General features: G+C 45.6%; 1 protein-coding gene across 1 annotated transcript in view; it reads right to left on the bottom strand.

Annotated features, from left to right (window-relative positions):
* Positions 1-309: 309 nt before the first annotated feature.
* Positions 310-25,630, bottom strand: part of Ccdc25 (coiled-coil domain containing 25) — a 29,503-nt gene continuing 4,182 nt past the window's right edge. The window contains exons 3-10 of the mRNA XM_051160729.1: positions 22,474-22,513; positions 17,300-17,351; positions 14,718-14,793; positions 12,238-12,341; positions 11,865-12,067; positions 6,348-6,393; positions 1,647-2,273; positions 310-1,445 (exon numbers count right to left, since the gene is read on the bottom strand). Coding sequence (XP_051016686.1) covers positions 2,244-2,273; positions 6,348-6,393; positions 11,865-12,067; positions 12,238-12,341; positions 14,718-14,793; positions 17,300-17,351; positions 22,474-22,513 — 551 coding nt within the window. The 3' untranslated portion in view covers positions 310-1,445; positions 1,647-2,243. The remainder of the gene's footprint in view (positions 1,446-1,646; positions 2,274-6,347; positions 6,394-11,864; positions 12,068-12,237; positions 12,342-14,717; positions 14,794-17,299; positions 17,352-22,473; positions 22,514-25,630) is intronic.

The following is a 25,630-nucleotide window of genomic DNA, read 5'->3' as shown; positions in this document are numbered from 1 at the left end:
TGTGAGGACTCAGAAATGTTAAACCCGTGCAAGCTGAGTCAACCACGCACCCTCCCCTGTGAGCTGGGCACCTGACATTGAGGAGATCGTCTTCAAAAGCTCCCCGTGTGTGTGCTCAAGGTCCTGAAGATGCAAAGGTGAGGGGACACAGGCAACGCTGGGAGCAGAGCCTCCTACTGAGGTGTCTATAGGCATGAACTAAAGGAGCTGAAGTGTTAAAGGAATGTCTGCAGGGATTGGGCAGCCCTGCCACCAGATATGTGAGAAGTCCACCCTTGCAGGCCTCATGACAGGACGTGCAGGCGATGGGGGTGTGGCCCAATGCGTACCTCGAATGCGTAAGACTTAAGTTCATAGACAGAACTTACGATAAATGCATTTGGTTTTGTTTTTGGAGACAGGGTTTCTTGGTGTAGCCTTGGCTGTCCTGGACTCAGGGATTTGGTAGACCAGGCTGGCCTTGAACTCACAGAGATCCACCTGCCTCTGCCTCCTGAGTGCTGGGATTACAGTTATGTGTCACCGCACCTGGCTGATAAATGAGTTTTATAGCACAATTAGCCTCAAACCAGCTGGGATGTGGAGTCTGCTTTTTTTTTTTTTTTAATAGAATACAAGTTCTAAGAATTCATATATGTGTCTTTTCTGATAAAAAGTGATACTTTTATTATATTTTTAAATCACAGAACTCCAATCTAAGTAACACACACACACATATACACACTCACTCCCTCTTTCTCTCTCTCTCTTACATAGCTCTGGCACTGACTTCCATACCCTTCAAATTTGGCTAATGAGTTATGCCTCAGGGAATTGTCCAGTTCAACACATACTGAACTTGGAACACCAGGGATCACGGGTCTTCTGGTTTTGCCTTTGTCCGTGAAGAAAGCATTTCTGCTGGCTCAGCACACTAGTGTTGTGGGCACTGTGTGTTATGTTAAAATATGGATATGCACGCCACTCATGACCCTGCAGGCTTTGCTCTTCTTCTCACTGTCCTGCTGTCTCTGCAGGGGTTCCCTTAAACACTGCACTAAGAAGGCTTCTACTGGGGAGCAGGTGGCTCAGACCAATACAGCGCTACATGTGAAATCACTGAGCCTACAATTCTGGGGTTACAATCCAACATAAATATTATTTCAAAGTAAGGAAATAGATGACTTAGCCGGTTAGGAAAAATGCGCGATTCTTTCTAAAACTTGCAACCCACTGTGGACTTTTGTTTCATGATACAGTCAAGACAAAATGAGGCAATCTGTGTTACTACTGGCAGAGCCGCCCCTCCTGTCTCCCTCCACACAGAGAAGTGACTTCGGAGCCTAGTTGTCACATCTGGGGCTTGGGTCACCTGTGGTTCAGGCGACCAGTTCTCAAACTTGGTTAGGACCAACTGTCTAAGTATGATGCTAAGATGGGGGCCCTCACCTTGAGGGGGCCCTCACCTTGAGGGAGCCCTCACCTTGAGTGGGCCCTCACTTTGAGGGGCCCTCACCTTGAGGGGCCCTCACCTTGAGTGGGCCCTCACCTTGAGTGGGCCCTCACCTTGAGGGGGCCCTCACCTTGAGTGGGCCCTCACTTTGAGTGGGCCCTCATCTTGAGGGAGCCCTCACCTTGAGTGGGCCCTCACTTTGAGGGGCCCTCACCTTGAGGAGCGAGAACATAAAACCCCAGAATAAGCTACGAGCTGCGCCAGCTACTCTGACACCAGCAAGAAAGAACTTGTCAATATTGAAAGCCAGCTTAAGTAAGTCCTGCTACTGTCTTCAGAACCCATATGCCTTTCTTCCATGAGGAAATCATCAGGGGAGCCTGGCCTGAGTAAACCACCAATAGTCTACTTAACAGAAATAGAGACATTTTAGAAGGAGGAAGCGCATTTCATGACGTCTGACTCCAGGACAGACCACAGCCACAGAAACCTTCCAGAGCTGGTCTGCTTGAATGTCTATCTCAAGGACAGAGGCAGTCAGCCTCTGTGAGGTACTGATGTACGTTCTGCAAAAAATATTTTCCTCTTCCTAAAGTTATACGTTCTCTTCAAGTTCAGCTATAGTATACATCTGTTCTTTCCATCAGCAAAAAGAATGACTTTTTTTTTTAACTCCAAAAATGAACGATGTCTATGTAGAATGAAGGTAGAGTTTTGGTTGGTTGGCTTCTGCTGTAATTCAGAGCATAGATGAAATCCAAAGATCTGTAATGTCTGCACATTCGTGTCTTCCCAGGGGCCTTTGCTCAGTTCACATGAACTCATCAGAATCATTACCGTCCTGTAGGAGATGAAAAGTGAAAGTATAAAGGCCTTGAAACAGTCAATCGGTACCTTACCTTTATAACTATCATGCTAACCAGAAGCCCCTTCTTACTCCTAATCTTGGGGTTCAGAAAACTAGCAGGAAGATGACCAAACTCACCACTGCCCCACTGTCATTAGGTATTGGAATGACTAGCATCCAAGGTGCCAGCTACCTCAACTTCCAAATTCCAATACAAGCCCACCCCAACTCGTAGCCCGTGTGATGAGAGTGGCTACAAGGAAATGTGACCCTGTGGAAGGGTAGAGAATAGCTAGTCATTTAGCATGAAAACTGAACTTTAAAAAGTGAGGAACTGAGATGAGGGCTACGGAAACTATTTTCCTAGATGCCAGATACGTTAAGCATACACAGTCTTAGAAAACGACTGATCCTCAGTAAGGTGCGCTCCAAGTATACTATATGAACAGCGTCTTGCTTCCTCATGCCTCGGTGCCTCGCTCTATGTTGCTCCTCTTCCCTTCTCAACAAATATTTATTTTAGGGGCTGCAAAGATGGTGCAGTGGTTAAGAGCACTTGTTATTCATGCAGAAGACCCAGGTTCGATTCCCAGAACCCATATGGTGGCTCATAACCATCCATAACTCCAGCTACCCCACACAAAATAATAATAAAAAAATTAAAAAGTATCTATTTGTGCATGTGTGTGTGGGGGGGGGTGTGGTTGTGTGTACCATATGCATGCAGGAACCCTTGGGAAGTCAGAAGAAGGCACTGGGTCCCCTGGAACTCACGTTTTAAGAGGTTGTGAGCTGCCGTGTGGGGGTGGGAACAGAGCGCGGGCCATGTCTCCAGCCCACGTGCTACTCTTTTACTAGCACAGGAATCAGAACAGCAGGAAACTTGCCTCAACTCCTTCTGTTCTGTCCCAGACCCAGGACTGATTGCCTTGGAGTGAGTCCTAACTGGACAAGCAGCATCAGAGACATCTTCAAAGAATGTGAGCTTCTCTGCCCAGCCAGTGAGACAAACAACTCAGCAAGGCCACCTGGCTAGCACAAAGGGAAGTGCACACTCCCTGCAGGGGCTATATTGCATGTGTGCACAGAGTTCCCACTGCCCAAGGGCAGGTGTTCTGGGACAACGGGGATGTTTAGCTATACATCTGCTGTCCAGGACTTGCCTTGGACAACAATTACATTTCAGGTTTCTTAGTCCTTACACTATTCAGCTAACCAGACAGACAGACCTCTTGTCACCCAGTGGTAGACAGATAAGAGGAATGTAACAGTAACGAGCTGTGCCTCCAAGCATAAACAAAACAGGACTAAAAATTACAGCTCAAAGAGGTTATGCTAAGTGGAACACTAACAATTCAGATGAAAATCTAGCTCAGACAGGGACAGCACTCTCCCTCATGAGCTTGTACAGTGCTAGCTCCTGTAGCTTGGAATGAAGACCAAGGGACCACACTACAAATTAAGTTGTGAAAGACAAGGTGGTAACCAAGCAGAAAAGGTTACAAGGAGACAGAAGCCTTTCCATTCAAGCACCTTATACATGGCAGCCAGTAACAGAGCAGAAGGGGAGGGAGTGCTTGTCTCACGTTGAGCACTGTAGTCGTGAGATTTTTAATGGCAGTGCCTGTGCCCACATGTGCATCACTGGTCCTCGGCATCTGCAGGGGTCTAGGTCTGCAGATCCGACCAAACACAGACAGAAAGCACTGAGGAATCCCACAAGCATGGGCATGAGCCTTTCTCTTGTCATTACTTCCTAAGCAGCACAGTGGGACAACTATTTGCACTGCAGTCACAGTGTATTTGATATGTGATAGTACACAGAATAAAGCACCTGAGGAGATAATATGTAAGTTACCAAAAAAAAAGTCTTTTTCCATTTCATAAGGGTTTTGAGCATCGATAGGTTTTATATTTTAGTATTCCTATGGCCTTGGGACCAATGCCTCAAACATTTCTAGAGATGGTGTGTGGGAACGTATATGTGTATGCATATGTATACATGACTGTGTGCATATACGTGCATGTGTTTCCAACTCTAGAGCAACATGTAAGCTCTTAAAAGATCCACTGTGACAGGAACAATATGCACAGGGTTGAAACACAGGCCAGATTTCTGGTGGAAAGCCCCTTCCAAAGACAGGAGCATTAGGTTTTAACTAAATTTAACTTGGAATCTATCACAGGCCTCTGCTAAGGTTAAAATGTTCTGAGTTTCAGGAAAGCCAAGAAAAATGTGCAGAGGACTAAATAAACTCAGGACTCTATGTAGAGACCAATGATGGTTACCTATGCCAGGACCAAGTCTAGCACCTGGGTCTGACACGGTCTTCCGGGTGCACATTTGTTTACCTCATGAAGTAACGTCTCCCCCAGAAAGGCTAAAGGCGTAGTAGGCCCACCCTAGTGAGTGCAAATCTCTTGATGTCACATTTAGCCCCGATGGACTACACAGTGCTATTCTGGAAGTTTTCAGAAATAATTTATACAGACACATCTTGATTTATAAAAAAGCCTCAAAAATTTAGTTCTTCCCAGAGGTGGGAGTGAAGATATGTTCTTGCCCATGCCTGGACAGGTACTAGATATAAACCATGTCTAAAATTCTGCTGATTCCAATTCATAAACTTAACCTGGAGTTTGAGTAGATAACCTTAAGGGGGAAGCTGAGTCACTGAGCAGAACTGTGTGTAGTAACAGCAAGTTCTTTTATTGGTTTTTCGAGACAGGGTTTCTCTGTGTAGTCCTGGCTGTCCTGGACTCTCTTTGTAGACCAGGCTGGCCTCGAACTCACAGAGATCCACCAGCCTCTGCCTCCCAAGTGCTGGGATTAAAGGCGTGCGCCACCACATCCACCTGGCAGGTTCTTTATCTATGCTGAAATGTGGTTACTGGGCCACACGCAGTTAGTGTGGCTGAAGAACACAGGTTTTTAACTTAATTTTCCTTTAAACAGCATTTGCAATTTGTGTCTAGCACATCTGACAATGCAGATGTAAAGCATCTGTGTTAAAGCCATTATAAAAGAATCAGAGCCAAATGTGATGGTGCACACTTGCAACCCCAGCTCCTGGGAAGCAGAGGCAGGAAGATTGTGCATCTGAGACCAGGCTAGGTTAAGGGGAATTTTATGGCAGCCTAAGCAACAAAGCAAAACCCTGTCTGAAAGAAAACAAAACAAAACAAAAATCCAAAGGATGTCAACACTTAGTCCAGGCCCTAACAAGTATAAAAAAAAAAAAAAAAAAAAAAAAGATCAATATTGGTATTTAGGCTATAGCATATGATCTCTGGATTTGGTAGATTAATTTTCTTAACTGAGAGGGATGATTTTGGCTCTGTCTAACTATACTGTGAAATCTATAGACACATTAGTAGAAGATGTTAACAAATGAAATTCCCAGGCCTTTGCAAGCCTGGGAATAGGAAAGGAGAAAAGAACTGCACTATAGTGCTGTGCCAGGTTGGGTCTGGAAATGTCCCCAAAGGCCATGTGCTGAAGGCTTGTTCGCCAGCCCATGGTGTGTCTGAGAGGTAGAGCATCTGAGAGGTGGTGCCTGGTGTGGAGAAGTCAGGTGCCTGAGGCATGCCCTTCACAGGGTTCTGAGACACCCCCCCCCCCTTCCTCTTTGCTTCTTTGTTTCCCAGCTGCCATAAGGTGAGCAGCTTGCCCTCCCATGAGTTCCTACCATGATGTCATCTTAGTGTTGGGCCAAAGCAGCAGGGCAACTGACCACAGCCCCAAGCCTCCAAAATCCGGAGTCAAAATAAACCTTGTTTCTTCATAAGGTGATTATCTCAGACATTGCGTTAAGAGTAAGAGAAAGCTGACTGACACACATCACAATACTAAATGGCCTGCTCTCCACAGCAGGTGAGGGATTAGATAGATTCTCTCTGCCAAGTGACCCATGTGAAAGCAAACATGAGACCACAGGGAAGGAAGGCAATGGCTGTTATAATCCACTCTCACCCACTAGCTGCCCATCATAGTCAGTGACACAGTGACTAAAGAGGCTCTGTGAAGTATTTCAAGGCACAACATTAGAGTAAGAAATGTGAACATACTTGATTTGAAGACATATTCTCAACTTTCATTAGTGACGAGTAGCTCCTAGAAGGAAAGAAAATATTCAAAGTGAGGTTATCTCTAAATAAGCATTTCGTGAGTGGCTAGCACCCTAAAATCCAAATGAAGTTACTGTGTCAACAAGCATCCAACAGACGGTCACCACACTTGTGGAAGGCTCAGTAGGCCTTCAGAAGTTTTTTTTTTTCTGAAGGCCACACTTCCTCTGGGCTCTCTCCTATTAACCCAACTGCCCCAACATCTTTTTAGATTTCTAAGACACCCCCACACTTTTGGCCTATATCCAATGGAAAAAAATCTATTCTCCTACAGCAACACACACATGTCATTCTCCTACTGCCTAGAATGGTATCACCATCCATTCCGCTTCAAGCCAGACACCCAGGAGCCATTCTTAGCTTCTCCTCAACATGAGCTACCATCTAACTGTAACTGGGCCCATCAATCTGAGCCACCATCTAACTGGGCCCATCATCCTGAGCCACCATCTAACTGGGCCCATCAACCTGAACCACCATCTAACTGGGCCCATCAACCTGAGCTACCATCTAACTGGGCCCATCAACCTGAGCCACCATCTAACTGGGCCCATCATCCTGAGCTACCAACTAACTGGGCCCATCATCCTGAGCTACCATCTAACTGGACCCATCAACCTGAGCCACCATCTAACTGGGCCCATCAACCTGAGCTACCAACTAACTGGGCCCATCATCCTGAGCTACCAACTAACTGGGCCCATCATCCTGAGCTACCATCTAACTGGACCCATCAACCTGAGCCACCATCTAACTGGGCCCATCATCCTGAGCCACCATCTAACTGGGCCCATCAACCTGAGCTACCATCTAACTGGGCCCATCAACCTGAGCTACCATCTAACTGGGTCCATCAACCTGAGCTACCATCTAACTGGGCCCATCAACCTGAGCTACCAACGAACTGGCCCATCAACCTGAGCTATCATCTAATTGGCTCCATCAACCTGAGTATCATCTAACTGGCCCTACCACTTCTCCAGTCATTTGTCTCTTAAGAGTCCAAGCAGCATCACCTGTGGTGTGGACCAAGCTGACCACTTCACTTCTGTCCACACTGCCTCTGGCTCCCTCTATACTCCAACAGGCTAAGAGCTCTTACTAAAACACAAGCCCGCAGCTGGGCCCATGCCTGCAAAACCTGGAGACTGCCACAAGTGTGAGGTCAGCCTAGGGTACACAGTGAATTCCTGGTCAGCCAGCACAGAGTGAGATGCTGCCTCAAAAAAATTCACTCACTCACTCACTCACTCACTCACTCACTCACTCACTCAAAAGCCTCATCACCTTTGCTTGAAACTTTAAAAATTCTTTCTTGTGTGTGCATATGATAGGTAAGTGAGCATGCACATGGAGGTCAGAGGTCAGCTCTTCCTCTACCTTGAATTTCAAGACCAAACTCTGTTCGTCAAGTCTGTGGGGCAAACACTTTTACCAAAAAGCCATCTCCCCAGCCCTGCTTGAAACTTCTACATGACATCACAATGCTCAGGAGGAAAACAAAACAGGCAAAGGGCTCCTTGAATCTTTGTTCAGCTTCTAGAATTACTCTACCAAGGAATTCAGTTTTGTGTATTTATTCATGATACAATGCAAAATGCTGCCTTGTACACTGGTCACAAGGCTTTGCAGGAACTTACAATCAACAGGATGCGTCCCGGCACACAGAGTATCAGTGACAGTTGACAGCAGTAGGAGTTCGGGTGTGGTGGCACCTGCCTGTCACCCCAACTATACAGAGTCTAAGGCAGGGGGATCATGAGTTTGAAGCTAGCCTGGACAACTTGGTAAGATTGTGTTTCCTCAAGCTCAGTTGGTGGTAGAGTGCTTGCAAGCATAAGGCTCTGGGTTTAACCCCCAGCACTCTTTTAAAAAGGCAATGAGCAATAAAAAAGAGGTAAAGCAGTTGCCTCTTACTGATTGGTCATCTTCTCCCCAAGGCTCTGTGCTCACGTCTCCCACATGCTGCTCCTGCTACAAGCCCACTCCACTACAAACACCCCACAGCACTTGCCAACTGTGCTCAATCTTTCTAAGCCACTAAAAGCACCAGTTTTCACCTTGCTAGATGAGTCTGGCCTTGTATCAGGGGCAATACACTCCTTATTACAGGTGGGTCCGCTTCCTCTCTACCACTTACAGCAGTCACACATGAATCTCCTTGCTTAAGAGATCTCTGCCTCGAAACCAAGTTTATGTCTTCAAACTGGTAACACTGTGGCCTGTGACTTTCCACTGTACCTCCATCCTATACTTCTGCCTCACGGAGCTGTAAATTCCAACTTATGTCTCTGATATCAGAGGACGTTCTCTGTATCCCCGACACCTCTGCAGCCACAGGTCTCATTCTTCATCATAACAACCCAACTTCCAATATGCTACCTTCCCAGCTCCATTCTCCTGACCACTGCTTTTGTCTTTTGGTCACGGTCTATGTGGTGGGATCAGCTTTCATGGTCAGAAGTGTTTTGACCGATAATTCAAAAAGTCAAATAAAACACAAGACTAAAATAAAGCAGGTAAGAAACACAGGCTCTCATCTATTGGTTAGAAGATTCAAAGACAGAACTTAAAGAGATGTTAGCATGATACCTGTATTAAAATAGGTATTAATAAATTAATTAATTAAAATAGTGTATTTAATAAGTGTATTAAAATTATGAGGTAGGGGGGAGCCAAGACTTTACTTGAGGCCAGCCTGGACTAGTAAGACTGTCTCAAAACAAACACCCGAGATGTCAGAAGCACAAAGCCCATTGCTGGAGCTTTTCACAAACTCTACAGGTCATCATCCCACGGGCACAGTGGCCCTGCCTCATGGTCTGCCTTCCGCAACGGGACAACAGCACTGCAGCTCCCAGCACCCAGCCTGGGTAAAACGGAAGAACGGGATGAACTTCCCGAGGAGAGTTTACTCTGCAAGACCCTAACATCCCTTCAGGTCCACCAATGCTTTAATGTACATCCTTTGAAAACAAACCTAGAAGAAAGTAAAACTGTTTTTGTTAATGGGTTCTTTTGTTTAAATGCTAGCCATTTTGAAACTAATAAAGCCATACGAAACCCCCCAAACTGGCTCAATTCAAAACCAAAAATGTATTTCAGGTAAATCATAGCATCTTTACGTTACTCGGTTCTTCTGAATGAATATTGTGCAAAGCTGAATTAACCGGAGGGCAGCAGTAATGTGTCGATTTAAGAACCAGACAGACTCATTTAGCTGTGAGTCTCAGGAGATGCTCAGTCGCTGCTCAGACTTACTCTCCTCTTTTACAAAGTCAGGTAACAGGGTCATCCCACTGCTGAGGAGGACGAGCAGGAAGCGCTTGCAAGTGCAATGTAAGACAGATGGCAAATGTGAAATGTCAGGTATTCCCCTTAGCAAAGATGTAAATGAAACGATACCGCGTTTCTAACATAAAACATCCATGTTGCTAAACAAAATTGTTAAAGACCCAACAGTAAAAGAAATTTTCACCTACTCCAAATTGAAAACAAAGTTAGGTGCTGTGGTAGTTTGAATAAAAATGCTCTTCTGCTGCCCGCTTGCAGGCTCATAGGCACTATTAGGATGTGTGGCCTTGTTAGAGGAAGTGTGTCACTGGGGTGGGCTTTAAGGTTTCAGATGCTCATGCCAGGCCCAGTGTCTCTCTCCTCCTGCTGCCTGAGGATCTAGATGTAGAGCTCTCAGCTCCTTCTCCAGCACCATGTCTGCCTGCACGCTGCCATGCTCCCCATCATGACGATAGTGGACTAAACCTCTGAACTGTGAGCCAGCCGCGGTTAAAAGCTTTCCTTATAAGAGTTGCTGTGGTTGTGGTGTCTCTTCACAGCAATAGAAACCCTAACACGGCTGTAAATCCTGCTGGCCAGAGCTCACAAATGTTACCAAAGCAAGTCACACAACTCGCAGCAGGGTCTCATTTGCAGGCCAGAGCAGGCGCCCAAGTCTATGAATCTGTCAGCTTTAATCAGCAGACCAGAGCAGGACAACATTCCCAGAGCCCTTCACCTGCGTGCTTAACCTCAGAAGCCAGCCTTCCCGACTCAGGAGACCCCGGGCAGAAACACAAGCAGGCACCTCACAGCTGAACATACATGTCACAGCAGCTATGCCCTTGCCCACAAGCTTCCTAAGAACCCAGAGTACTCAGGGGAAGCTGTGTCAGGACAAGACCAGACAGGGGGCTTTTAATTTGATGCCACCTCACACTGTTCTTCTGGCCCTTGTGGTGCACAGATCACAAATGGCAGCCATGGAAACCATGACTACAGTCACAAGGCAACTTCCCATTAAGGGAGACAAGAGGTCCAGAGCCTCAGAGATACAACTCTATGCCAGAGCATATGCCTGGTACACAGGAGGCCCTAGATCAGTGCTCAGCACTACACAAAGAAAAGAAGAGGAAAAAAAGAAAAAGAAAGAAAGAAAGAAAGAAAAGAAAAGAAAAACAAGGGGTAGCTGGGTGCACTGGTGCATGCCTGTAACCCCAGCACTCAGGAGGAGGACACAGGAGCTTTACTAGTTTGAGGCTAGCTATCCCAAACAACCAAACACCACACTCAGACAGAAACAGGCAGGGGCAAGGGGCCTGTTCAAGTGCAGCAGTCCATGTCCCATGTGCCGAGCAGAGTGATGCTTCTGAAGCTCTCCCTTGCCCAGGATGGTCACATCCAAATCTCTAGAAGCCACAGACATGTGGGCACACACTTTGCAGGTGTGACAGTTCTTTATGACAAGGAGATTCCTGAGAAGATGCAATTATGTCTGTTCTAGTCACGTGGCTCCTTAAAAGCAGAGGGGCAACAAGGCACAGGATGTGGGCAGCCTCTGAGACTGAAGTCTCCAAAGCCTGCAGAACAGAGCTGCCTGCCGACTTCTTGTTTGTTTTGATTAGTCAGAACTACTTGGAGGTCTGTATGTTGCTTGGAAGAGTTAAATTTGGGGCAATCTGTTCTAGAAGTGATAGAAAACTGAGGCAGTCAACATTCTCACGGCCATCTTCAGTAAGGTTTCAGGAGCCGACTGTACTTTAACTGCTGTTGAAAACTGCAGGATACTGAAGTAGGCCTCAGTGCCCTGACTACAGTCAACTTTCAAGGGGCGGAAAAGGCATCGGAAAGCAGCTGAGCCGCTCGGCTTCACACTGTTGGTCCAGTGGCATGGCTGCTAAGACTACACGGTCCTACACCTTTTCCTTTCCCAAGAACAGACTGGATTCTGAGGGAAGCTCGTGATGACGTATGGTGCAGTAAAACCAGACCTTTAGTTTTACTCACTCACACCCTTCTATAAAAGGCCGATTCGCCACACAACACAGCCACCTTTTAACAACTCACTGATACTCCAAGCTTGGCTGTGGCCTCCAGCCACCTGGGCATTATCTATGGGAAAATCTGTGAGCAGAACCTGCGAGAATACGCCGTGTCAACAGCAAAGCCCCAGCCCCAGCGTACCTAAGTTCATCCATTTCCCTTTTCTTCTTCATTTCTTCTTTCTCTCTCCTTTTCATTTCCTGGATCTGGGCTTTTTTCTCATTCCTCTCTTCACGGTCTCTGCCTTCTTTCTCTGCTGCTAGGTCTGGAAACTTCTCCAATTTGGTCTTTTCTAATCGGTTCAAGATTTCATTCACTTTCTTCTCCACTGTCACGATCTTTACCTGTGAGGGAGGTAGGGGAAAAGTGCTTAGCCTTAACCATTTTCCTCTCACCTAAGAAGGGCAAGGCTTTGGCTTTCCAGGGTGTTCACGGTCCACTTTGATGCCCTTGGGAAGCACAGGACATGCAGCTTGGAGCAGGCTCCGCCTCCTGCAGTGCTATGAACACTTACATCCTTCTGCCTGTGAAAGCCTATCTGCCCCACATCCATATCGGCTGTTTTCTTCAGGTTAGACCATGGCGTGTAGACCACATTAACGTTGTTCATCTTGCAGCCTGCCAAGAGAGACTGTCTTCAACAGGCAGGCAACATGAGACTGAACGGCGCAGCCCTCACCCACAGCAAAACATCAATCCACCACAGACAAGGCTCGAGAAGAGCTCACTTCCGGTGTCCCAAAGCACCAAAGGAAGTGGGAAACTCAGCATTAAGCCAAAGTATCACAGCAGAAAAAGCAAGGGCCCATGACTAACATTGTAGATTTTCAAGAACTCCCAACTATTGAATGCAAACTTATCATGTGCACAGTTTTCAAGAGAAAAGGACCAACTGAGTTTCCTTAGGTGTTGAAGGACTTGAAGTCGCTAATGGCTAACTAGCCACAGCCCGGGATGCCAGGGAATCAACCTGGCAATACCCAGCCAGCTGGGTAGGCTGAGAGGCGACAATCCCTCTCTAACTCCGTCTGACACTGACGAAGTCAACAGGTTTATGCAGATTTGTTTGGTCATCAGTGGAGCCTTTTCCCCTAAGCAAAACCTCTGATTCAGACCCAAAATGGGCCATTTTAGCAGAACCCAGCAAGCTCACTCCCTCTTCCCTTGGTGCTGAGCAGAAGGGAACTTGGTAACTACAGAGCTGTTAGTGGGGTGTCCTCTGCAACCTCACAATTCCCTTCAGTCCTCAGCAGCGTCCTCTGCACGCATTAAGAATGAAACACGGGGCTTAGCTCCTTCTCTGCCATGTAAGTGATCACTGTGGAAGGCTGAGGAAGAAAAGGGAGTAATCCCATGTCATGCCTCTTCTCCCCGCCCCCGTCACCCTGCCCCTGTTTCTCTAGAACTCACAAACTCTAAGGACATTCAGAAGAAACGGAGCCAAGAATAAGGAGTCTACAGCTCTTTGAAGCCAGCCAGGCTCATCTGCAAGGCAGAGGCATGAAGAAGAACAAGGCTGCATGGAAGAGGCTGGGACACAGAATAAACAGTTCGCATGTCTCAATTTTTACTTCAGTAACTGAAGAGCTAAGACATTCTAACTTTACTCATAAAATAAAAATGTCCTACACTCATAGCAACCTATTGATTATGGAGTTGGAAACTGGTGGCTCTAAAAGGCAAGTGTGAAGCTTCTCTGCCCACATACCCAGTTTGTTATTAGGGCTGCCTGCGTTGAGACTGAAGACAGTAGTCTACTTGAAGGCCGGCTGCTAAGCTCTCATCACCTTAATCACACACTCCAGGGTCTGTTACAGCTGCGTCTGCTCTGCATCATCTTCCTACTTCATTTCTAACACTTCTCTCTCTACCCAGGTCTATACCCTACCCCTAAAATCTCACCTATTACACCCACACCTCTCAGCCCTGTCCCTAACTGCTATCTCCACCCTACTAATCACACTTCTAGACCTTTCGGTTAGATATAATCTTATCTAGTAGAATTATGCAGGCACCAAGCCCAGTACTTTAACTACTGCCTAAAACACAGAAGGTGTTTGTTCCCAGCTCCCACTGCACACTGGACTCACCTGAGAGCTTTTGAAAGATAAGACACCCAGGGACCACCCAGACCAACTACGTGAGAGTCTGTGGGTAAGGAGGGAACAGAGCCAAACAACTCAAACCTTCACAACCTAAGTGAAGGGAAAAGCATGGAAGAGAGGGAAAAGAGAGAAAGCACGATTCTAAGACTCCAAGCCTGGCGGAGTTAAACACACCTATATTTTCAGTACCCAGGATGTTGAAATAAGAGAATTGTGTGTTTGAAGCCAGCCTGGGCCACACAGCGAGTTCCACACTAGCTTGTGCTACATAGCGAGATCCTGGTTCAAAATACCCAAACAGGGGCTGGAGATGGCTAAGCAGTTAAGAACACTGGATACTCTCCCAGAGGATCTGGGTTCAACTCCTAATACCCATATGGTGGCACACAATTGTCCGCCACTCCAGTTCCAAGGAATAAATACGACTTCTCCTGCACTCCAAGGGTACCAGACATACACATGGCACAGAGACATATATGCAAAAACATTATACACATAAAATTATGTTTAAATAAAACTGAAGCAGACCCCTCTACTTTTAAAACCTGTTGACAAATGATGGTAACAGACACCAGCGTTAATGGCAAAGCCATGAGACACATCTCCTTAGCTACCCAACACTGCCATGTTGCTGAAGAGCCAGATGACTTCCTACTCAAGGACATGGAAAGAGCCAAGAGGCAAGACTCAGAAAGGACAGTGAAACCCAGGGCAGTGGGAGATGAGTAGTTAGCTCTCTGACAAGCCGTAAAACAGCCACCTCCTCAGACCTGTCTTCTGGCTGTCCTCACACTCAAGCGGAAGTCAACAGCATGCTCGCTAAAATGACCTCATTTCAGATACAGAAAAGGTGCACACTGATTCAGAAAATGCCGCTAGGAAGACTGACCTTGAATGCTGTTGGCCTTCACAAGGTGGGCACAGTCCATCAGAACCTCCTTTGGAATGTCGTCGATCTTCTCTCCCTGCAACAGAAAATAAACCAAATAACCCTCTTTTGTTACTGCCAGCCACTGGAGCACTCACAGGGCATCTGCTGCCTTCTCTGCCCCTGGCTGACAACAAGCAGGGGCTCCTCGGGTGGACTACAGAACACTGAAAGATGAAGCAGAGTTGCCATGGCTACCATAGGATGCTACTTGAACTAAGACAAGGCACTAACACAGAAAACTATACTTAACACATTGTAAAAACCATGTTGAAGATATGAACTGCAGTTATGTGTCAGTATAGTTTTTGTCATCCTCGTCCATTTCTAGAAAGCTTGGGGGAGGTACCCATTTTGACATTCAGAAGTCTTCCTGGCTGAGGTCCCTATAAACTTCCTTTAAAAGAGATGCCTTAGAGTTCTGGCCCTCCACACCTCACCAGCCATCCACCTCCCAGTCACAATCAGGGTAAAGCTCTTATGTTCTTCACCTACTGTGCTGCTCCCAGTGTAAGATAAGCAGCAGCAGCAATGTAAGAGCTCACAATGGTGGGCCTAAGAACTCAAAGAGTGTAAAGGCCAGTCTTGCTTTGAGCTACCAATGCAAGTGAGCTAAAAAAAAAAAAGCAAGCTTCAAATAGTTAAGACTCTTCTATGGATGTCAAAATGGACAAAGTCTAGTACTGAACACTGCTGAGATCCTGGTCCTCATGGTTCAGGATGGATTTAAAACACAATGAAAGTGCACAGTGCCCAGTACCTGTCAGAGGCCACTCTGCAAAGCCAGCTCTTAGCCCTCACAATGACCCAGTAAGGGAAGAGTTGGTCCTTTCTATACAGGAAGAAGTAGACAGTGATGTGCTGCAGAGCCAGGGATTCCAGGCTGTTCTACAGCAAGTTCCAGAGTGTGGTGGTACCTGCCCCCCTACAGTCCCATCCACTCAGAGAGCTGAGGTAGGAAGATCTTTTGAACCCAAGAGTTAAAGATCAGCATGGCCAGCACAGTGAGTCTTTCTTTAAACACAAACAAGAAGCCTTTCTTAATGAGGATTTATGATGCTGAAAGTTGCACACAATCTACATTCTGACAAAGAAGCTTTCCTATTAACCGTGCCACTATTGTCAGCTCACTACAGCCAGTCAACATAAGAAACAAGAAAACAACGTAGTAACGAGTTTACTCTAAAAGACAACGCAATCCACCAGGGATTCCGTGGCTGTAGGCTGAGGTTAAAGAGTCTAACTACATCACAGGTGTACAGAAAGAATGGGAAACAACAGCTTAGACCGGGCTTTCGATATGTTTCTATAATGGCTTGAATGGAAATCATAAGGCACAAGATCAAAGTCATTGCACCACTGTCCTTGAGTTCCCAGCTTCTTAAAGCATGAGCTGTAGTCTCGCAGTCTGGCAACTGCAGAAGGCTTCTGAAACACACAATGGTCCCAAATTACTTTATAATCTAGCACTTCTGGGACCATTTCCCATGCTGCCTAGTGACTTCGCTCTGAACACACAACACATGCATCCCAGCATCACACAACTTAAGGGCGAGGAATGCTGCCAGACCCTGCAGCTCAGGTTTAAGAGACTATGGAATGCTATAACTTACCATCGTGTATGCTTGTAATCCCAATACTCAGAAGGGGGATCACAAGTTCAAGGTCAGCTTGCTCTACCTAGCAGGTTCCTGACCAGCTAGGTAGATACTGCAAGACTTTATTAAAAAATAATTTTTGGCTGGGCATGATGGCGCATGCCTCTGAATCCAGCACTCAGGAGGCAGAGACAGCAGATCTCTTTGAGTTTGAGGCCAGCCTGGGCTACATAATGAGACTCTGCCTCAAACTGAAACCAAAACAATAATAATAATAACAACAACAACAACAATAATAATAATAGTTAAATGAAAATAAATGAATATGAGGTTGGGTGCCTGTCACCAGAGCACAGAAGGTAAGTAAAAAAAAGGGGGGGGGGATCTCATCAGAGTTGGATAAAATATGAGCAACAGAACACAGCACCTAAGTATACACCAGGGCCTAAGACATACAATAAACACAAGTCCTTGCCAATGCAAATAAAGGGGAAAAAATAAGTCCCATTCTGCTTGAACCCCAAATAATGAAACTACTCTCCTCCAAAAAAATAGAGCTATGTTTTGTCCCTGCCTGAGTAGAAGCTGGACTCCATCTTGACTTGCAGGAACCAAGTCTGGAAACACAGTGACATGGTACAGAAAGGTGAGGGTACCGCGCTGGCCAGGCAGCCCAGGCTCATGCCTCCAGTGTTAAGTCATGTGCAGGCAGACATGATGAAGGAGAGGCTGCTCCTGCTCTACGCTTTGCTTCCCCCCAGCCTGTGACTTCTCTGCAGTCAGGACACATATAACTTGAGGACATTCCCTCAGACCATCAAGTGAACTGTCACGGTTATAAAACGCAAGGCACACGTTTATTATTTTAGCAACTTAACCACATAAGAAGAATATACGATGTTCATCGCTAAAGAAAAAGTCATGGATCCATGTTTACATAGTTACCTTTTGTAATCGAAGGTATACATGAGCTGAAGAGAGTTTGTCCACGTGAAACCTATGGAGAAGGAAACCACTTTTAGCAAGAACAAGACAACCATGTCCTTGGCCACTTGCTTTAAAAGCATCTCATTCCAAGAAAGTGTTCCCCAGGACTTATCACCTGTGAGGCACCACGGAGCGTGTAAGACAGTCACCACCTCCAAAAGGGCTGGCCAGCAACCCGGAGAGGAAGACGAGCTTGAGCTATGCAGCTGTGCGTGGCGGTGGGCCAAGGACAGTCAGAGAGGAAATAGGAAGCGTCCTGGGTAGAGTGAAGCGTCAAGGGGCAAAGAGCCATCAGTGCCCAAGGGCTCTGCGCAACAACTGAGATTTGGCTGCCCCTGACTAAAGCACAGGCCAAGAGGGCAAACAGGGAAAGAATTTCAAATGAGAAAGGATGGAAGACATCAGTGAAATTCCACTGGTTCCGACCAGGGAGCTTTGCAGGCCTGCAGTCTGGAGAAGAGAATATGGTTTCTGATGCCCTCAAGTTTCAAGTGATGGCAAAAACTATTAAAGCCAAGTATCAAGTTCAGATTTAGAAAAGTCAGCTCACTAAGCAAGCTACATCTTTAAATTAATCAGACTAAGAATTCTTCCAACCCCAGTCCCTACCACACACACTGATGTCATCACACATCCCTGGGTAAACATAGTGTATATGGCACTGGCACTGTCCAAAAATCATTCAGAATGCTCCACAGCCTTTTTCAGTTCTTCTTCTTCTTCTTCTTGAGGTAGGGTCTCACTGCATAGCCCTGGCTGGCCCGGTACTGACTGGACTAACCTTGAACACATAGAGATTCCTCTGCCTCTTCCTCCCAAGTGCTAGGAATAAGGTGAGACAGAAACTTAAATTCATAAATTCACTTTTCTTTAGGATTGGTACTGACTAGTTTTATGTCAATTTGACTCAAGCTAGAATCATCAGAGGAAGGAACCTCAATTGAGAACATGTCTCCCTAAGATGGGGCTGTAAGCCAGCCTGTAGAACATTTTCTTAATTAGTGCTTGATGTAGGAAGGCCCTGCCCATTGTGGGTGGGGCCACCCCTAGGCTCGTAAACTTAGGGTCTATATATAAGAAAGCAGGCTGAGCATCATGGGAAGCAAGCCAGTAAGCAACAGCTCTCCATGGCCTTAGCTCCTGCTTCCAGGCTCCTGCCCTGTGTGAGTTCCTGTCCTGACTGCTTTTCCCTCAAGTTGCTTTTGGTCATGGTGTTTTACTACAGCAATAACCCTAACTAAGACAGGGTTCTTATCACTCATCAATTTAATGCAATCTTTTAAAACTGATGTGACAGCTGGTAAGCGGTGGCACACACCTTTAATCCCAGCACTTGGGAGGCAGAGGCAGGTGGATCGCTGTGAGTTCGAGGGTAGCCTGGTCTACAAAGTGAGTCTAGGACAGTCAATGACACATAGAGAAACCCTGTCTCGAAAAACCAAAAAACAAACAAACAAACAAACAAAACCAACAACAACAAAACTGATGTGACATATTTCACCCATATAATTCACCAAATAAAGTTAATTCAATGTGCCACACACAGAGATGGGCCTAGAATTTAAACATCAAATGGTGAACAAGGTTACACACGACTGGCACTGTGATCTGTTAACTTTAGCTGGTACTGCTCCTAACAAGGTTTGAGGAAGCCTATGGAAACTCTGCATAGTGGCAAAGATCTGAAACCCCAGGAGACAGGAGAAGTATCATGAGCTCATGGTCAGCCTGGACTCCTCAGTAAACCCCTGTCTCAAAACAAAGAAACAAAAACCTAAGGAAGCATTGCTACACCCCATTAGACTTCGCCAGGCATTTTCTTTCCCCCTCCCCCCCCCCTTTTTTTTACCTTTTCTTTTTTTGTTTTTTCAAGTCTGGGTTTCTCTGTGTAGCCTTTTGGCTGTCCTGGATTCACGCTGTAGACTAGGCTGGCCTCGAACTCAAAGAGATCCGCCTGCCTCTGCCTCCTGAGTGCTGGGATTACAGGTGTGCGCCACCACTGCCCGGCTGACAGGCATTTTCTTGTTACTGACATACATTCACACTCAGTACAGGATGGAACAAGTATAATTCAGTACGAAGGGTATGATTATGCTGCTTCTAATGCCCTCAAAGATGCTCAATATCTGGCTATTTGTTCTGGATACAGAACAATATTCAGACTTCAGGCAAATGATCTATGTTGCCTCTTATTCTTAGTTATTACTGATAGCCAAAAATGGGCATTACATCATATTGATTCATGTTTTTCCAAGCTGTTCATTTAATCATTTGCATTTCTATGCAAAATTCATACTAATTATCACCCTTAGCTGGACATTTTTCTGTCCAGAAAAAATCCGTATCTTTTACAAATCTAGAAATTTTATACATTTCATTCTCCTTTCAGAATCTTAAGAAAAATATTATGCTATGAACTGACCTCAACTGAAAAGGCACACGTGCCATTCTGACTTCTGGTTGCTTAGTGACAGCTCTTTATTAATCACAACCCTTTCTCCATAGCAATACTAGGTCTATTAGATCTGCTTTTTCTTCAAGCTCTCCTATATGGAATGCTAAGAATGGGCCCCCACAGGCTCATATATTTGAATGCCTAGTCACAAGGGAGCTTTGAAAGGATTAAGAGGTATGTCCCTGGGGGTGGGCTGTGAGGTCTCAAAAGCCCATGCCAGGAAGTCTCTCTCTCTCTCTCTGCAGGATACCTACAGACAAGGATGCAGCCCTCAGCCACTGCTCTAGTGCTCTGTGTGTCACCATACTCTGCCATGATGATAAGGGACTAAGCCTCTGAAACTGTAAGCAAGGCCCCAATAAATGCTTTCTTTTTACAAGAGTTGCTGTGGTCATGGTGTCTCTTCACGGCTTATAGATGCCATCTTCAGGCTTACAAAGGGCAGAGACAGACAGAAGTGTAGGGTTTGAAATAACCTCCCCTGAAATCGTTCATAGCACTACTTCCTGTGGAAAGTCTTTCCAGTTTTCCTAAAACTGTTCACTCAAAGTTTAAACTATGCCCACTCTTAGCCTCTGGTCCTGGTTATACCCCCATTCCTGCTCATCTTGATGTCCTTCAGAGACTAGAATTTTCAATAGAAGAGCAACCACTAGGGGGGCACAGTGAGTGGTTCAACCCCTTAGGTGGTGTCTGTGAAAATACTACTTATTAGGCAGTCTGGAGGCAGCAAGGACACACCATCTCTCTTTTCCTCACTGAAAAACGAATTTGTTTCTAATCTCATTTAATCCTTAGGAAATCCTTTGCTTAAATTCTCCAAAGTAGCATCAGAGAACAGCAGGTTAAAGCCCTGGGATGCAGAGGAGCTCGGAGGTGATCTTAGCGCTCCCTGAAGATTGTCAGGCCTGACAGTATAGGAACTGGATCAGGCGCTGAGGTTTGGGGCTACTCTAGCTCCCCTGAGTTCTCAAATAACTTCTGAAAATAAAAGTCAACTGTACTAAACTTTGGTCATTAATCTCTAGACAACTAAAGGTGCCAAACAGGATCTCTAGGTATCTGCTGATATCAGCCTGGTCACTCACAACCTTAAAATCAAAAATTTAAGCCACAATTTACTAGTGTGGGCTTAAATTAGAAATTTGTTTTCTACCTGTTTACTTACAAAAAAAGTTTAAAAGTTATGGTAAACCAACTTTCCTATCTTAATATATAACCTTCCCTGTATAGGCAGCTACGCCTCAAATCTGTAGGCTAATGTACAGCACAGTGCTATAGTTCTAGCACTTGGAAGACTGAGACAAGAAACTTCTGTGCTTTCAAAGGCAGCCTGGGTTACACACTGAGTTCCGGGAAAGCCTGGAATAGAGTTAAACTCTTAAAGGTATCAAGTACAGACGCTGGCATCAGAGCCTGGCATCTAACAGGAACTACTTCAGCTGGGGCGTGACAGACGCTCAAGGGAGACAACAAGGAACCGTTCACAGGGAGGAAGCGTTCAGTTGGTGCGTTTCTAGGAAGGCAGCAGGGGAGCGAAGTATCGAGTGTTGTTATGTGCCAGCACTGATGACCTCGTTGTCCACAAAGCAGGTGACTCACTGGAGGACACAGGCCTTCTGAAGGAAGGGAGGGAGTTCCCAGCCCACCTGTGTGCAGGGGCCCTAAGCAGCATCTGACTTGATGGTACACTTGAGTTCATAAGCTTGGACACTGCTGGAATCCTTTTTGTTTTTTTTTAAACCTTTCAAATTCCTCATGTTTCTTCCACTTCCTGGTTCTCAGTGTGGTCTTTGGAATAATAGGACATGCCCACTGGAGCCACAAACCAGAGCCCTTCATAACCAAGTAGGCAGACGTCCAAGAGACTGTTTGGAGAGCCCCTACAGATACGTGGGGGACCCTTAGCAGAGCCCCTTGTAAGTGGGAGCTTGAGTTACTCTCTGTACAATAACGTCCCTGTTAAATGCTCAAGGATGTACACCTTACTGGAAACTGAACCAGCTCTTCTGAAAAGTGGCCATTTAACCTCTCAGTGCTCTAGGGAAATAAGGGGGGTGGGGAGCCCACAGCTGGAAACAGAGCTCTGTAGAGAGTTGCAGCAATGGGCCTGAGGTGGGGGGCAACGGGGAGCAGTGAACTGAAGCCAGAAGAATGGTGCCCTAAGGTGAGGGAGACTCAAACTTAGAAGCTGAGTTGGACCTGTGAGATCCTGGCCTGGGCCAGTAAAAACCAGCACAGACCTGTTTTGGTCCTCATCTGAAAAGTGGGCGTGACAGCAATAGTTCATTGGTTGTATCGACAAGATGGTATTTAGCAGTCAAGTGCTTGAAAAATGTGCACTGTTGCCATCACACCCAAGAACACAGGCCTGAGAACCTATCCCAGGGGAGAGTGACACCCGACTCAGATGCTAACACTAGGTTCCAGAAGAGAGAATATGAATATGTCAGTCAGAATAAGCAGTGGAAAAAGTGGCTCAGCAGGTGCGTTAGGAGCCTGCACACCTCTCTTGGGTCATAGGGATGGGACAATGAAGGGAACTGCAGCTATGTACTCATGAACACCACAAAGGAAAGCACTATGCAGATGTGTGCTTTGGATTATGGGAGGCAAGTGGATGGCCAAGCCTAAAGTCTAAATGACCAAATGAAGCAGAATAAAAAGCGCTACTTACCAAATATCTTCAGGCCAGCCATACTTTATCAAATCTTCATCTACAGTAAGATACAGAGGAAGGACAAAGAAATTAAGAAAATTGTCAAGTGGAAATATACCAGGATTCTTATGTTGGGAAGGTAAAAATATACCACCCTACTCCACCCCATCCCCCTTTCACTTTTCCTCTTCCTTAATGGAGACAACAGTGGTGAGGACCTAGAAACTTGAGAAAAAAGAGTGACAGTGTTTATAGTCAGACTATATACACTGCATGGTTTGGTTTGGTTTGGTTTTTCACACTTCTTATTCAAACCTCACAGATACTTTCTTTGAATGAATCAATACTGTTTTTAAAAAATCTTAGCAGCTGGGAAGTTAGGTGATTCTGACTAACTATAGTGCTTAAATGTTAATATGATTTTATTCAAACTTTAAAATTACAAAATACATAGTAGTAGTAGTAGTAACAGTTTGGGAATATAGTTCAGTGGCTGCCCTGCTTGCCTAGTATTCACGGAGCCCTGGGTCTGATCCCTAGCCCCTGAAGCCACATGTGGTTCACACAGCCTACAATCTTAACAGTTGGGAGGCAGAGACAAGAGGATCAAAGTCTAGGTCATCGATGGCCAGGTGAGGAATTAAGGCCATCCTGGAATGTGTCTCAAAAGAACAAACAGACAGACAGACAGACAGACAGACAGAAGCCTCAAAAACGCAGCAGGCTATGGTTGCACACACGGGGGAAGCTGAGACAAGAGGATAGCCTGGGCTAAAAAGCTAGACCAAGGTCAGCTTAGTGAGACCCCGTCTTAGAATGGTGGTGGAGGAAAGGGAAAAAAATTACCTTTGATTGTGTACTTTAGGTTATTATGAACAAAATATGTGTAAAAGGAAAGTAAAAATCATATTTGGAGATTCAGTAGCAGGAGGAGGATGTGAAAGAGTAAAAAGAAGTGTTCTGGAGGTAGAGAGTGGAATTTGAGTTGGGAAGGATAAAGAGAAATGAGCTACTAGGGGTGGAGAACTGATTTTTTTTTTTTAATTGTAAGAATTGTATTAGCCAGGCACAATGGTGCAGACCTGTAATCAGCACTCAGGGAGGCAGAAGCAGGAGGTCTGTGAGTTCGAGGCCAGCCTGATCTGCAAAGTGAGCATAGGACAGCCAAGGTTACACAGAGAAACCCTGTCTTGAAAAACGAACAACAACAGGAAAAAAAAAAAAAAAAAGAAGAAAAAGAAGAAGGAAAAAAGAACTGTATTATCTGATACTTTAAATTGTACATGTGGCAGGTAAGAGTTGATTTAAAACTGCAAGGAAAACATATGAATCCTATGTGATGATTTTAAGTGTACCTAAGAAAGGATAGCCTACTGGCTACTGGCTACTTAGCCGACTGGCTAAGATATTTCCAACTCTTAGGAGAGGACACTCTTGGCTGTAGCAGACACCAGGAGTTTTTGGAAGACATCAGGGATTTACTATACAACTGGAAAGCTGAGCAAATAATCAAAAAGTAAAAGAAAATATTAATAGTTAAACATTTCTAAGAGTGCTGTGTCTGGCTGAGGCCACCTGCTGGCTATGAAGAGAACAGACCTATCAGCCCTTCGGTAAATGCACTACCTAAAAATTCTACCACTGTTCTAGCCAGGGCTTACTGGGAAGCTGCAGGGCTACTTGAAATAAATGAGAGGTCCTATAAATACCCCCCAAAGGAGGCTTAAAACTGCAGCTCCCTTTCTTATAAGGCTAACTTGGAGGGCTGACAGCAAGATGAGCAAATGTTCTATACACACACAGGGACATAAAACACCACAGGGCTCTAGACGTGCAGGTTCACGGCTGCAGAAAGGGATTCCACACCTAGGTGTGTGTCTCTAAGCATGAATTCCACCATGAATGTGAAGACTGCTCAGGTCGGTGACTCAAACGACACTCCCCATCTTGTCTACAGCATGTGCTAGCTAGTAACGACTGCATTTTGCCCACATTTTAAAACATGTTTCATATTTCAGTGCTAATGTATACCTATATCTGATTTCTATCTATAGTTCAGATCTAATTTCTATCTAATATATTTTGTGTTGAACAAAATCAATACGTTTCTTTGTGTGTGTGTATGCCTGAATGCAGCAAAGGCCCCACCAAAGTCTTCCTCACAGTGGATTGAGCTCCCCAGCCACCCTGTCCCCCGCCATACACACACACACAGCCCTCAATAAAGAGTAGAGGACCACAGAAGGAAGAGAGGCAGGCGACAATGTCAGAACCACTGCTAGACCACCCATGTGACCCAGAACAGGGCAGGCCTTCATCTAGAAAATCTGTAAAGCCTTGGCCTCCTCCCAGCCCCACCCTCACCCCCACTCCCAGTTATACAGTGCAAAACCTACACCCTCCTGAAACAGCATGGCTATAAGTACTATCTAGTGGCTGCAGTCTCAGGCTCCTCCTCTGATGGATGAGAAAGAGCACGTGTTTGGCAACAGATCTGCTTTCATATCCACTCTAAGTATCTTTTGTGGCGGTGGCTTACTGTTCAATGTAGAACAGGGAGGCCGCATCCATTCCTCCATGATACCAGGAGGATGCTGGGGGATACGTGAAAATGACCAGTGATATTATGGGCTGTAAGGAGAAACCCAAAACTCAAGAATTACTATGGTATGGATAACTTACCATTAAGTCACATCTTAGTCAGTGCCATAAATTCATCACATTGAAAACTTGCTTCAAATTGTGAGTCACTTTATGTTGCTGTTATCTGTTGTTTCTCTCTTCATAATGACACAGTCTCTTGGCCTTCCCAGTTCTGCTTTATAGCAACCATCTTTTGGTCTTGTTTACTTCACTACTGTCAAATATCTCTTAACTGAAGAATGGTTACGTGGGCCTCTTCTAATGCATATAAACTGTCAAATTCTAACTGCTGTCAATGTCAAACTGCACCCCGACTAGACACTGATAGTTCTAGAAAGAAATAGGAGAAAACAGACAAGGAGAACCAAAAGCCTTACACACAGGTAACACCGTGACTCTTGAGACTACTGAGGCAGAGGCACCCAACCCCAGGGACAGTGTTCCCAGAGGAGCAAAGAAGCTGCAAGGATGCTATCTACCAGCTACTGAGTGCTCCTATAGGGTAGGCACTGCAACAGGTCCTTTCCCCAAC

This window comes from Acomys russatus, chromosome 18 (assembly GCF_903995435.1).
Source record: "Acomys russatus chromosome 18, mAcoRus1.1, whole genome shotgun sequence".
Taxonomy (NCBI): domain Eukaryota; kingdom Metazoa; phylum Chordata; class Mammalia; order Rodentia; family Muridae; genus Acomys; species Acomys russatus.
This window is presented reverse-complemented; position numbering and strand designations above follow the sequence as displayed.